This window comes from Ranitomeya imitator, chromosome 6 (assembly GCF_032444005.1).
Source record: "Ranitomeya imitator isolate aRanImi1 chromosome 6, aRanImi1.pri, whole genome shotgun sequence".
In the NCBI taxonomy this organism is placed as follows: domain Eukaryota; kingdom Metazoa; phylum Chordata; class Amphibia; order Anura; family Dendrobatidae; genus Ranitomeya; species Ranitomeya imitator.
In genome coordinates, this window is record NC_091287.1 from 62935264 (window position 1) to 62949933 (window position 14670).

Genomic DNA, 14670 nt, shown 5'->3' on the forward strand with positions numbered 1-14670 from the left:
GATCAGTATCCGACTGTCAGTAGCACCAACATTTAGCAAAAGGATGTGACTGCGGTAACATTAAAGCAGTTGTCCGGGAACTTAAGGATTGATGATCTATCCATTAGATAGATCATCAATATCAGATCAGTGGGGGTCTGACACATGGAAATAAGAGATAAGGTGCATTACCCATCAATGGCTACTAAACAATATGGGGGGCTGCTATGATCCAAATTACACATGGCTTATATCCAGCTGGTTCGTGGGGGTGCCTTGTGTTGGACTCATTTGATATTGATGACATATCTAATGGTCAGGTCATCAATATGTAGTTCCAGACATCCCCTCTAAAGTGTCACCACAATACTGGATTCAGTATTGTAAGACTGTGCGTGGTACTGATCTTCAGCTCCACTCATTTCAAGAGGGCTGACTTGCACGACGATACCTGACCACATGGGCATAGGCGGCATTGTGTTGGTAACTGCAGAGAAGGGATCTTGCACTACCGCCAATGCTGCACCTTTTTCTTTTACTAATATTCTGGGGTTTGGGTTATAGACAATCAAAGATCACACATTTATATCCCAGTAAACTGTTTAATGGTAGATCACCAACTCATAAAATTGTTCAAAACGTAAGCACAAAATCATGTACAGGATCTTCTATTCAGAAGCTTCATGCCCTTAGTTTTAAAACCCAGGGGCTAGTTTTATTGTAAAATCCTTTCTTAGTTCATATACAGATGAGGTGCTTGGCGCACCATGGATGGAGCCAGACAGACAGCCTGGAGCACCTTCCCTCACACAATTGTGCTATAATGCATAGGCAAGAAATGGTGTCAATTGTAGCTGAAGTCTCCTCCAGCACTGAGCCGGATAGACTGCATTTTCTTCTGCATCGACACCCCAAGGATGTGCCATTTTTATTAAATGGGTATTGTTAAGTTTGGAAGTTATTCCCTATCCTTAGGATAGGAAACAACTTGCTGATTGCAGGGGTCCAACCACTGGGAACTCCACTGATTCCAAGAACTGTGTTCTGAAGAGCACAATGTAAATGGAGCGGTGGTCGATCATACTCACATCTGCTCCATTCATTCTAATGTAAGTACAAAGACCAGCAGAGTGAAGTGCTCGACTATCTCCGCAGTCCCATTATGAATGATTGAAGCGGCTGTGCTCATGTTTGTCCAGTGCTCCATTCACATGGCGCACTTCAGAACCCAGATCCATTGGGGTTTCAAAAGTCAGACCCACAGTGATTAAGAAGTTATTCCGATTATCCCACATATAAGGGATAACTTCCAAACTTGGGAACACCCCTTTAACCCCTCTGTGACCTTAGACGTACTATCCCGTCGAGGTGCCCTGGGCTTATCTGACCCTGGACGGGATAGTACGTCATAGCCGATCGGCCGCGCTCACGGGGGGAGCGCGGCCGATCGCGGCCGGGTGTCAGCTGCTTATCGCAGCTGACATCCGGCACTATGTGCCAGGAGCGGTCACGGACCGCCCCCGGCACATTAACCCCTGGCACACCGCGATCAAAGATGATCGCGATGTGCCGGCGGTGCAGGGAAGCACCGCGCAGGGAGGGGGCTCCCTGCGGGCTTCCCTGAGACCCCCGGAGCAACGCGATGTGATCGCGTTGCTGCGAGGGTCTCACCTCCCTCCCTGCTCCCTCCAGCCCCGGATCCAAGATGGCCGCGGATCCGGGTCCTGCAGGGAGGGAGGTGGCTTCACAGAGCCTGCTCAGAGCAGGCACTGTGAAGCCTGCAGCGCTGCATGTCAGATCAGTGATCTGACAGAGTGCTGTGCAAACTGTCAGATCACTGATCTGTGATGTCCCCCCCTGGGACAAAGTAAAAAAGTAAAAAAAAAATTTTCCAAATGTGTAAAAAAAATAAAAAAAAATATTCCAAAATAATGAAAAAAAAAAAAAAATATTATTCCCATAAATACATTTCTTCATCTAAAAAAAAAAAAAAAACCAATAAAAGTACACATATTTAGTATCGCCGCGTCCGTAACGACCCGACCTATAAAACTGTCCCACTAGTTAACCCCTTCAGTAAACACCGTAAGAAAAAAAAAAAAAAAACGAGGCAAAAAACAACGCTTTATTATCATACCGCCGAACAAAAAGTGGAATAACACGCGATCAAAAGGACAGATATAAATAATCATGGTACCGCTGAAAGCGTCATATTGTCCCGCAAAAAAAGAGCCGCCATACAGCATCATCAGCAAAAAAATAAAAAAGTTATAGTCCTGAGAATAAAGCGATGCAAAAATAATTATTTTTTCTGTAAAATAGTTTTTATCGTATAAAAGCACCAAACCATAAAAAAATGATATAAATGAGGTATCGCTGTAATCGTACTGACCCGAAGAATAAAACTGATTTATCAATTTTACCAAACGCGGAACGGTATAAACGCCTCCCCCAATAGAAATTCATGAATAGCTGGCTTTTGGTCATTCTTCCTCACAAAAATCGGAATAAAAAGCGATAAATAAATGTCACATGCCCAAAAATGTTTTCAATAAAAACGTCAACTCGTCCCGCAAAAAACAAGACCTCACATGACTCTGTGGACCAAAATATGGAAAAATTATAGCTCTCAAAATGTGGTATTGCAAAAAATATTTTTTGCAATAAAAAGGGTCTTTCAGTGTGTGACGGCTGCCAATCATAAAAATCCGCTAAAAAACTCGCTATAAAAGTAAATCAAACCCCCCTTCATCACCCCCTTAGTTAGGGAAAAATAAAAAAAAATGTATTTATTTCCATTTTCCCATTAGGGCTAGGGTTAGGGCTAGGGCTAGGGTTAGGGCTAGGGTTAGGGCTAGGGTTAGGGCTAGGGTTAGGGCTAGGGTTAGGGTTAGGGTTAGGGCTAGGGTTAGGGCTAGGGTTAGGGCTAGGGTTAGGGCTAGGGTTAGGGCTAGGGTTAGGGTTAGGGCTAGGGTTAGGGCTAGGGTTAGGGCTAGGGCTAGGGCTAGGGTTGGGGCTACAGTTAGGGTTGGGGCTAAAGTTAGGGTTAGGGTTTAGATTACATTTACAGTTGGGAATAGGGTTGGGATTAGGGTTAGGGGTGTGTCAGGGTTAGAGGTGTGGTTAGGGTTACCATTGGAATTAGGGTTAGGGGTGTGTTTAGATTAGGGTTTCAGTTATAATTGGGGGGTTTCCACTGTTTCGGCACATCAGGGGCTCTCCAAACACGACATGGCGTCCGATCTCAATTCCAGCCAATTCTGCGTTGAAAAAGTAAAACAGTGCTCCTTCCCTTCCGAGCTCTCCTGTGTGCCCAAACAGGGGTTTACCCCAACATATGGGGTATCAGCGTACTCAGGACAAATTGGACAACAACTTTTGTGGACCAATTTCTCCTGTTACCCTTGGGAAAATACAAAACTGGGGGCTAAAAAATAATTTTTGTGGGAAAACAAAAAGATTTTTTATTTTCACGGCTCTGCGTTATAAACTGTAGTGAAACACTTGGGGGTTCAAAGTTCTCACAACACATCTAGATAAGTTCATTGAGGGGTCTAGTTTCCAATATGGGGTCACTTGTGGGGGGTTTCTACTGTTTAGGTACATTAGGGGCTCTGCAAACGCAATGTGACGCCTGCAGACCAATCTATCTAAGTCTGCATTCCAAATGATGCTCCTTCCCTTCCGAGCCCTCCCATGCGCCCAGACGGTGGTTCCCTCCCACATATCGGGTATCAGCGTACTCAGGACAAATTGGACAACAACATTTAGGGTCCAATTTCTCCTGCTAACCTTGGAAAAATACAAAACTGGGGGCTAAAATATAATTTTTGTGGAAAAAAAAATATTTTTTATTTGCATGGCTCTGCGTTATAAACTGTAGTGAAATACTTGGGGGTTCAAAGCTCTCACAACACATCAAGATGAGTTCCTTAGGGGGTCTACTTTCCAAAATGGTGTTACTTGTGGGGGTTTCTACTGTTTAGGTACATTAGGGGCTCTGCAAACGCAATGTGACGCCTGCAGACCATTCCATCTAAGTCTGCATTCCAAATGGCGCTCCTTCCCTTCCGAACCCTCCCATGCGCCCAAACGGTGGTTCCCCCCACATATGGGGTATCAGCGTATTCAGGACAAATTGGACAACAACATTTAGGGTCCAATTTCTCCTGCTAACCTTGGAAAAATACAAAACTGGGGGCTAAAATATAATTTTTGTGGAAAAAAAAATATTTTTTATTTGCATGGCTCTGCGTTATAAACTGTAGTGAAATACTTGGGGGTTCAAAGATCTCACAACACATCAAGATGAGTTCCTTAGGGGGTCTACTTTCCAAAATGGTGTCACTTGTGGGGGGTTTCTACTGTTTAGGTACATTAGGGGCTCTGCAAACGCAATGTGACGCCTGCAGACCATTCCATCTAAGTCTGTATTCCAAATGGCGCTCCTTCCCTTCCGAACCCTCCCATGCGCCCAAACGGTGGTTCCCCCCCACATATGGGGTATCAGCGTACTCAGGACAAATTGGACAACAACTTTTGGGGTCCAATTTCTCCTGTTACCCTAGGGAAAATACAAAACTGGGGGCTAAAAAATAATTTTTGTGGGAAAAAAATTTTGTTTTATTTTTATGGCTCTGCATTATAAACTTCTGTGAAGCCCTTGGTGGGTCAAAGTGCTCACCACACATCCAGATAAGTTCCTTAGGGGGTCTACTTTCCAAAATGGTGTCACTTGTGGGGGGTTTCAATGTTTAGGCACATCAGTGGCTCTCCAAACGCAACATGGCGTCCCATCTCAATTCCTGTCAATTTTGCATTGAAAAGTCAAACTGCGCTCCTTCCCTTCCGAGCTCTCCCATGCGCCCAAACAATGGTTTACTGCCACATATGGGGTATCAGCGTACTCAGGACAAATTGGACAACAACTTTTGAGGTCCAATTTCTTCTCTTACCCTTGGAAAAATAAAAAATTGGGGGCAAAAATATAATTTTTGTGAAAAAATATGATTTTTTATTTTTACGGTTCTGCATTATAAACTTCTGTGAAGCACTTGGTGGGTCAAAGTGCTCACCACACATCCAGATAAGTTCCTTAGGGGGTCTACTTTCCAAAATGGTGTCACTTGTGGGGGGTTTCAATGTTTAGGCACATCAGTGGCTCTCCAAACGCAACATGGCGTCCCATCTCAATTCCTGTAAATTTTGCATTGAAAAGTCAAATAGCGCTCCTTCCCTTCCGAGCTCTCCCATGCGCCCAAACAGTGGTTTACTGCCACATATGGGGTATCAGCGTACTCAGGACAAATTGGACAACAACTTTTTGGGTCCAATTTCTCCTGTTACCCTTGGTAAAATAAAACAAATTGGAGCTGAAGTAAATTTTTTGTGTAAAAAAGTTAAATGTTCATTTTTATTTAAACATTCCAAAAATTCCTATTAAACACCTGAAGGGTTAATAAACTTCTTGAATGTGGTTTTGAGCACCTTGAGGGGTGCAGTTTTTAGAATGGTGTCACACTTGGGCATTTTCTATCATATAGACCCCTCAAAATGACTTCAAATGAGACGTGGTCCCTAAAAAAAAATGGTGTTGTAAAAATGAGAAATTGCTGGTCAACTTTTAACCCTTATAACTCCCTAACAAAAAAAAAAATTGGTTCCAAAATTATGCTGATGTAAAGGAGACATGTGGGAAATGTTACTTATTAAGTATTTTGTGTGACATATCTCTGTGATTTAATTGCATAAAAATTCAAAGTTTGAAAATTGCGAAATTTTCAAAATTTTCGCCAAATTTCCGTTTTTTTCACAAATAAACGCAGGTACTATCAAAGAAATTTTACCACTATCATGAAGTACAATATGTCACGAGAAAACAATGTCAGAATCACCAGGATCCGTTGAAGCGTTTCGGAGTTATAACCTCATAAAGGGACAGTGGTCAGAATTGTAAAAATTGGCCTGGTCATTAACGTGCAAACCACCCTTGGGGGTAAAGGGGTTAAGAGGCTTAAGTCTCTTAATGAATTTGTCCCACCTTACTCCAGTGGGTTTTTATTTCAACACTTGCATATAAAACACCAGGCTTGATAAATTCCCTCCATTGCTTACAGGAAAAAGTCCCAACACATGTATTATTATTATTATTTAACGGCTTTTGGTTCGATGTTGAGCCATGGCAACTTGATGGATGAACGATCTATAGGAAGATCGATCTTGTGCAAGCCTAGATATGTCCGCCAGGGTCTTCTCTACTGTCATATTTATAGTATGAAGCCATCAGGTTGCTGGTCTTCCTCTTCTCATTAGGAATGAAGGTTATCACTTTTGGTTATCCTTTATTTGTCGAAATGTAAGTATAACTTAATAAGTCCTGCTGCTTGGTGACCAATGAAACCTCAATAGCCCGTCCTAAACATCGGAACCCCTCTTTTCACTAAGATATTGCTAAATGGCATTTAAATAGGTTTTGTCATTGTTAAATATGTCACTTCGATACAATGTACTGTAAGATCTGATCTGCCTTTTATTCCCTTTATCCAGTTTCATTGCCAATTAACTTTTTTTTTTCTTCTCATTTTAGGATGCTTATTTGAGGATGACCTTTGCAAACAATATGAGATGTGCTTGAATGGTAAGTCCATTTTATGGACAGTCTCAGATTTAAATTATATTATTTCTGAAGATGTTTTTATCTATTTTCTATGAATGGAGCAACTGTTCAAGAAGATCAGTGATATTTACGTCGCGTCATAATGTTGAATGTCATAATGTACATTACCTTGGAGTTGCTTTTCTTCTGTCCCCTTTCACCTTGTCTTTGTTAGTCTTTGACATCTTCATCCTCCTTTCATCTTCACTCACTGATTATTTCATTGTGAAAAACCCACGTACGTTCATTTTCCATTTGTGAATGGCATGAAAACCCAAAACTATTCACAAGATTGCCTGGGCCCCAGCATGCCCAACTTTCTCTCACCGGTATTTTATGACTTATCCTGTCTGTAGACCTTTATAATATCATGGTGGCCAATGCTAAGTGTACAGTTGACCATACACATAATATTTATCTGATCTACAGATCACTTTTAGTGTCATCTACGTTATCCTTAAACTGACCGTACACATAATATGTGTTTTAGCTGAACCTTGGCTGGTTGACCACCTAAGATGATAAAGTTTGCTATTCTTTGGCCCTGATTCATCAAGACCAGCCATTTTCATGCCAGTCTTGATTTGGGCCTGGGCTGGCGTCAGATGCTCCTGATTCATGCAGCTCTGTACTCCTCTTATTGAATCTGGAGCGTCTGACAATTGGCGTGCCCCTCCGTGCAGGGACTGGGACTGGAGTAAGATTTCTTGAGTAGGGAACACCATAGCTTGTCATAAATTAGATCATCTAGGGGGCAACACCTCTGTCCTACCCAACCCTGGCCATTTTGTAGAGCTAGCAGAAACTAACATGAAAATTCCAAAAATGTTTGCGCGACTTGTACAAAAGTTTTGTGACTTTTCAGAGAAATTGTGGTGAAATTGATTTGATGAATCAGGGACAACCCTTTTTTTCCATGTGTCTACAGGAGCTGAGGTTTTCTGTGTTGGCTGAGGTTTAGGTAGTGATGAATTTGGTTTACATTGATGTGGCCAGCACAGTATTTTAGGCATTTCACTATGGTTTTAGTAGGAGCCAGGTGTGATTGTTTTCCATTTCCTTGGAGTCTATGAGATTCCAATCCATTTTTGCACAGTAGCTTTTTTTTATATAACAACCCAACTATTTTTGGAAATGTTTAATCCAAGCCTGTAGCATTTGCACAGCCGGAAAGTAGCATTAAATATAAAATAAATTAGTATCCCCTTTATTTTATTTTTACAATTACTCTTGTAATAAATTGCCATCTGTAATCCATTATGTTTACTTGGCAACCACCAAAGCCAGAAGACAAATTCTACCACTTCCTGTCCACCTAGAAAAGAATTTCTTGGAAGCGACAAGAACAATTGCATAATTTCTGCAACATAAGCATGGCCTAATTATACGTGTGTTAGCCAAAATCTTCTCTCTTTGGAAGAATTTGCTAATATAAAGAACAATGTGATATTATTTTGCTATGCTTACTACATTACAGTCTCTCCGTTCTGATTGTAAGTGATGGAAATAGGTCCTTTCTCATTAGAAAACTAATGTAACATCCTTAATACTAAGGAAGAAAGATTTGTTTCACTCCAAACCTAATTTGTATTCTGTATGTTTCATTTATCAAAGTAATACATGTGTTAGCAGGTCCTAAAAATGGATATATTGGAAGTTATGAGGTTGATATGAATGTATTCCATTGATAACGAGTAATTGATTTATCCTGGATTCTGGGGAGGTCTGCAGAGCTCGTGTCATTAGCATTGTAAAAGAAAAAAGTAAAAATCTGCTTGAAGGCATCCATAAACGCTTACGGTCCTGACTGATTACAACAGAGCATCACAATGGCAACCCCCAGATTGGTATTAATATCGTCATGTTCATTTATATAGCGCCATCATGCGCCACAGCGCTTTACAGACATCATCATTGCCCCCATTGAGGCTCACGATTTAAATTCATTATCAGTATGTCCCTATAAGTGTTGGAAAAAACTGGAGAACCCGGAGGAAACTCACACAACTCCCTGGAGATGTCCTAGGTCGGACTTGATGTCAAGACCTCAGTAGTGATGAGCGAACGTGCTTGGATATGATGTTATACGAGCATGTTCTCAGGTGCTAACCGGGTGTCTTGGGCGTGCTCGAAAAATGTTTTGAGTCCCCGCCCCTGCATGTCTCGCGGCTGTTCGACATCCATAACACATGCAGGTTTTGCCAAACAAACAGACAATCCATGCATGAGTTGCTGCTGTCTAACAGCCGCGAGTCATGCAGGCGCCTGGTCTCGAACATATTTTTCGAGCACTCCTAAGATACTCGGTTAGTACCCGGATAACTCCTTATTCGAGCACGTCCGCTCATCACTAGACCTCAGCGCTGCTGAGCAACAATGCTGACCACTGAGCCAATGTATACTTTCATCAATGGAAAGGCTGCAGTGATGACAATGCCTGTTTACATCACTTTTATAGATTTAAGCCAATAAAGGAGAAAGTATTGCATGTGGATGGCGAGTGCCTGTCTATTCTTTCTACCAGAGTTGTTACAAGAACTTTAATAATAGAGTAAGAGAACCAGCAATTGCCATTGCACTTCTATTCTAGGAGGAGGAAAAAGAAAGAAAAGAGCCAATATATCTAATCCATTAATCCATGTAAATTATTAAGAGAGAAAATAAAAACACTTGTACCAAGTTCTTTTCAACTATTTTAATTAAATTCACTGGAAATAATGACATCCAGTACCAGTTAGATGATCATTATAGTGTTATAGGGCAGCACTTACATGAGTGGTGGATCTGTGTGTGGCGTCCCCGTCGCCCCAACGCGCGTTTCACTTCTTCCTGACGACATGCACTAACTATAGGATACTTAAGGGGCTTTAAATACAGGGCGGTTAATGGGCACTTTTTCTGTGAGTGAATTATATCATTTGTGTTGGTGGTTTCCCTGTTTGGGAAGCAGCTGCCGTGGACACTTTAAAATAATGATATGTGATTCTACCTTGGAATAAGTTTTAATACGTTTAAATAAAAGGACATTTTTATTGTCACTATATACTGTACTTCTCTCTATGTCTATCTAGGGTGGCTGTCATGTCTGTAGCCTTTTTAGCACTCTTACTGACACCCACGTCAATTCCCTGTCTTTGTAATTGTTTTCAAATGTTTAAAAATGAGTAATAAGTACAAAAGGTTCTAACGTGTCTTGTTACAAATTTATTTATTTTCAAACAAAGCTTTTATATGTGTGAAATATCTCAGCTACCATGAAAACTATAGATTAGCTTTTCCAGTTGTAATGCTGACATAGGCAGGTGTTATATGATTATTGAGCAAATAAAGCAAAGCTCCGCACCGATTAGTGTACAGCAGGTTTGCAGGGAACTTGTTTGGCTGCATCAATCATTGTCATCAATGGTACTGATTGTACAGTACAATTTTTCACCAATTCTCAAATCTAAACATGCAAATATAACGTATAGAAATTGTGATGCCCAGGAGACCGGGGTACCCAGCACCGGACCAATGGGGTCTGTCTCTTGAGGGGGATGTCAAGGGTGGCTTGACCCGGTGCTGTGGCCTCAGGCAATGCACAGTGTAAGGGGTATCATGAGGGAACAGGCACTTACTTGATCAGCAGCAGGTTCTCCCAGCGGTGATGATCCTGATCCTGGATAGATGGCTATTGTCCAAATGAATGACTGAGGCACTGAAACGTTTAACCAGTTTACTTCAACATAAAGGGATTTACAACCAGTCCTGTCACCGGAGTCTGTATGGGAACTCTGAGTTACTTTGACCCTGCCGGGGTCTTCGCCTCTTATTGTACGCAATTTCTGTGTGGCCCTGCTGCTGTATGTGAACTGGCTGCCGGCCCAATCTGTCCCCTCCGGGTCCTGGTTCGACGGGCAACCCGAGTCCTTTTATCGGTTTACCCCCTCTGGGAGTACCGCTGAACTGTGTCTGTTGCTGCGTCCGGCCCTAGTGAAGCTGATATCACCTCACGTTTTTCCGGTTGCTGTATTATATATAATGAATACAGCCGCGGATCCGGTATCCGTCTTTGCGCCTGTTCTGGGTAGTGATTAATGCTACCCGGTTCTCACAATGTCCTTTTTCTCTATCCCTCTTCTCCTCAGGCCGGTGATTTAGGCCTGGTAACAGTCACAGGGCTGTTAGAGATTCAACTGTATGACCTCTCACTATCAGCTCCTTGGCCCAACTGCCATTTCTTCTCTCAGACCAGAATGGATCAAGGGGAGTCTCTGGAGCTCCCCCTTCTGGCCGGAGGTGGTAGTGCAGTCTTGCTATTTTAGTATTTGTATTTATTGTCAGTAACTATTTTTGTGGCAAATACCCCTAGGGGTGCCACATTCCCCCTTAGTTAAGAACAGTACTCCGGGACTGTGGGACAATTACATTTTGAAATAACAATTAATATGTACAGAGTCTTAAAAATGAAAAGTTACAAAAACCACTCAAGGAAACAAAAATAGAGTTCTGTAAAAAGTCACTTCAAATAGCGTCCATTAATACAGTTCTATCCTTGAAGGTATTAGGAAAGGCACTGTACTTAGTGTCCAGGAATTCAGTTGCATTTTTCCAACGGAGTTATCAATATAAAGTCTAAAGAAAGTTCAAAAAGAGCAAAAAGCAAAGTTCAAAAAGCAGTCTTTCCGGAGCTTTGATTTAGTGCCTCCGGGCTGATAAAAAGTTAAAGAATATGCAAGAAGTTCATACAGGCAAGTCTCTGTAGGCACTGGGCTTAAACGTTGCAGACTGATAACAATGACTATACTACATTTTCTGTTTAACTATATACGGCATAACATATATACAATTCACATTATGAGCTTTATAGTTGGTAATCTGCATACCTGGCCGGTAATTGACCCTGGGTACTACGCTGTGATCTACGTAATAGTGGTGTCTCTTCATGTGGTGTACTACTGTCTACTGCGGATGTAGTATCTGCCCGCTCTGCTAAAGATAATTCCACGACTATGGAGTTGGCAAGTCCACCGTGAATGGGATTACTCTGACCAGGAATCTGTTCTTCCTGGCCTGGAACCTCCTGTAGTACGGGGTCAGCCTCTTCCTGTCTTGGGACTTCTGGTATTGGGTTCGGTGTTGGGTAAAAGGCCACCATGGGAACCACTACTGCACCATGGTATGTTAGTAGGGTTTTGGGAAAGTCTCCTATACAGGTGTGATACACTTCCTCTTCTTTTTCCTTTACTGGTTGAACCTGTATGGGTTGAATAACTTCTGGTTCTGGCTGGACAACGTCTGGCTCTTTCAATGCTTCCGGACATAATTTAAGATTGTCTCTTGACACTAGTACAGATGTTAAGCCTCCGTTTTTGCTAATGAGACACATTTTAGGATTATCCACTCTTGTTGGTAAAACTGTGTAGGGTACGGCTTCCCACTGATTGTCCAGTTTATTGGTTCGACGATTTCTCTTGAGCACTTGGTCACCCGGTCTTAATGGGGTCGCTAGAGCATTCTGGTTGAAAGTTCGCTCTTGTCTTTCTCTAGTTTGCTGAAGGCTTCTTTCCACACTCTCTTGCACTTGGCGATACTGCTTTTGCCGTATGATATCCCAATTGGAGTCTTGAACTTCTGCGTCTGGTTTCAGAATTCCCATTTCTAGATCGATTGGTAATTGGCCGGGTCTTGCACGCATAAGGTAAGCTGGGGTGCAGTTGGTGGAGCTCACCGGGACATGATTATACAGATCCACCAAGTCAGGCAATTTCTCTGGCCATTGATTCCTTTCTGTCTCAGGTAAAGTCTTTAGTAGGTCTATTACAATATGGTTCATCTTCTCGCATAAGCCGTTTGTTTGTGGATGATAGCCCGTCGTCCGGATCTTTTTGCAACCATACATATTACAGAATTCTCTGAAGATCTCTGATTCAAAGGCTGTACCTTGGTCAGTGAGAACCTGTTCCGGATATCCATGGGGTCTACAAAAGTACGTTTGGAACGCTTTGGCTGCTGTTTTTGCTGTCAGATCTTTTACGGGTACTATTACCAAGAAGCGTGAATAATGGTCCACGATGGTCAAGGCATAGACATAGCCGGACCGGCTTGGTATTAACTTCACGTGGTCTATGGCTAGAAGTTCAAGTGGTTGTTTAGTGATTATGGGCTGCAGTGGTGCTCTTTGGTTCTTTTGATCGTTTCTTCTGAGGTTGCACGGGCCACAATTTCTGCACCACTGTTCGATTGATTTTCTCATCCCGACCCAATAAAATCTTTCTCTTAGAAGTACTTCTAACTTTTTCCAACCGAAGTGACCAGCACAATTATGGTAAGCTTCGAGAACCATCTTGACATCTTGTTTAGGCACGATAATCTGCCAAACCAATTCATGTGTTTTCGGATTGGTGTACCTTCTACAGAGCTTCTCTTGATACAGGAACATTTTACCTCTCTCTTTCCAGAGTTGATGTGTCTCTTCTGGGGCATCCTCATCGGGATATGCACTTTGGTCAGTTAACAGTTCCTTCACCAACTTCACAGCCGGATTGCTGTCTTGGGTGTCAGCCCATCTATGGTGTGCTAACGGATTAAAATTCACCTCTTGTTGTTTCTGATAGGTACTTGACTGATGATGTTTTGCCTTGGGATGATGGAAGGCTGGTAGTTCAATTTCTTCAAGCTCCCCCGTTTCTTCTTCTACATCTCTCAAGTATGGCATCCGGGATAGGGCATCAGCATTTCCATTCTTGCGACCTGCTCGATACTTGATCTTGAAGTTGTAATTAGATAACCGGGCTATCCATCGCTGTTCTAACGCACCTAATTTGGCTGTGTCCAGGTGGGTCAACGGATTGTTGTCAGTATAGACAATAAATTCTGCAGCGGCCAGATAGTGTTTGAAACGTTCAGTCACAGCCCAAACTACTGCCAGTAGTTCCAATTTGAAGGAGCTATAATTTTCTGGATTTCTTTCAGTAGGCCGGAGCTTTCTACTTGCAAAGGCGATGACTTTCTCCCGACCTTCTTGCTTTTGTGACAGCACCGCTCCTAGTCCCACATTACTGGCATCGGTGTAGAGGATGAAAGGTTGATGGTAATCTGGGTATGCCAGAACCTCTTCTCCGGTTAGTGCCTTCTTTAGTTGTTCAAAGGAGTCTTCCCTTTCGTCGTTCCACTGGAAAGGAGGGTTTCGGTTTGAAGGTTTCTTCGTCTGCCCTACCAAGGCGTCTTGCAAGGGTGCTGCCAACTTGGTAAATCCTTTTATAAATCTGCGATAGTAACCCACCAATCCCAGGAATTGCCTCACTTCTTTTGCGCTGGTAGGTCTCGGCCAATCCCTTATGGCGGTTATTTTCTCGGGATCCGCTGCTACTCCCTCCGAACTCACGATGTGTCCCAGGTACTGTACCTTTGGCTTGAGAAGGTGACATTTGGATGGCTTGATTTTCATGCCATACCTGGATAAGGCTTCGAACACTTCTGCCAAGTCTTTTAAGTGTTGTTCGTAAGTCTTTGAGTAGACGATCACATCATCTAGGTACAGGAGGACGGTCTCGAAGTTCTTGTGTCCGAGGCAGCATTCCATCAGCCGCTGGAAGGTACCGGATGCATTGCAGAGTCCGAACGGCATGCGATTAAATTCACTTAGACCCATTGGTGTGGTGAATGCCGTCTTTTCCTTATCTCTCTCAGCCACAGGGACTTGCCAATACCCGCTTGTTAAGTCTAAGGTGGAAAAATAATTAGCAGATTTCAAAGCAGTCAAGGACTCTTCTATCCTAGGCAAGGGGTAGGCGTCTTTATGGGTGATGTTATTAATCTGCCGGTAGTCTACGCACATTCTCATGGTTCCGTCTTTTTTTTTGACAATCACTAGAGGGGCCGCCCAGGGGCTACAGCTGTCTCTTATTACCCCGGCCTGTTTCATCTCCCTCAGCATATCTTTTGCACATTGATAGTGAGCGGGCGGTATGGGTCTATATCTTTCTTTTATTGGGGAATGGTCACCGGTGGGGATTGTGTGTTCTACCCCTTCTATCCGTCCGAAGTCCAATGGG

At 42.7% G+C, this 14670-nt stretch overlaps 1 protein-coding gene across 1 annotated transcript in view; it reads left to right on the forward strand.

Moving 5' to 3' along the window:
• The window catches only part of PTPRN2 (protein tyrosine phosphatase receptor type N2), a 1178570-nt gene that overhangs the window by 158624 nt on the left and 1005276 nt on the right, over positions 1–14670 (forward strand). The window contains exon 2 of the mRNA XM_069729718.1: positions 6566–6616. Within this exon, the coding sequence (XP_069585819.1) occupies positions 6566–6616 (51 nt within the window). The remainder of the gene's footprint in view (positions 1–6565; positions 6617–14670) is intronic.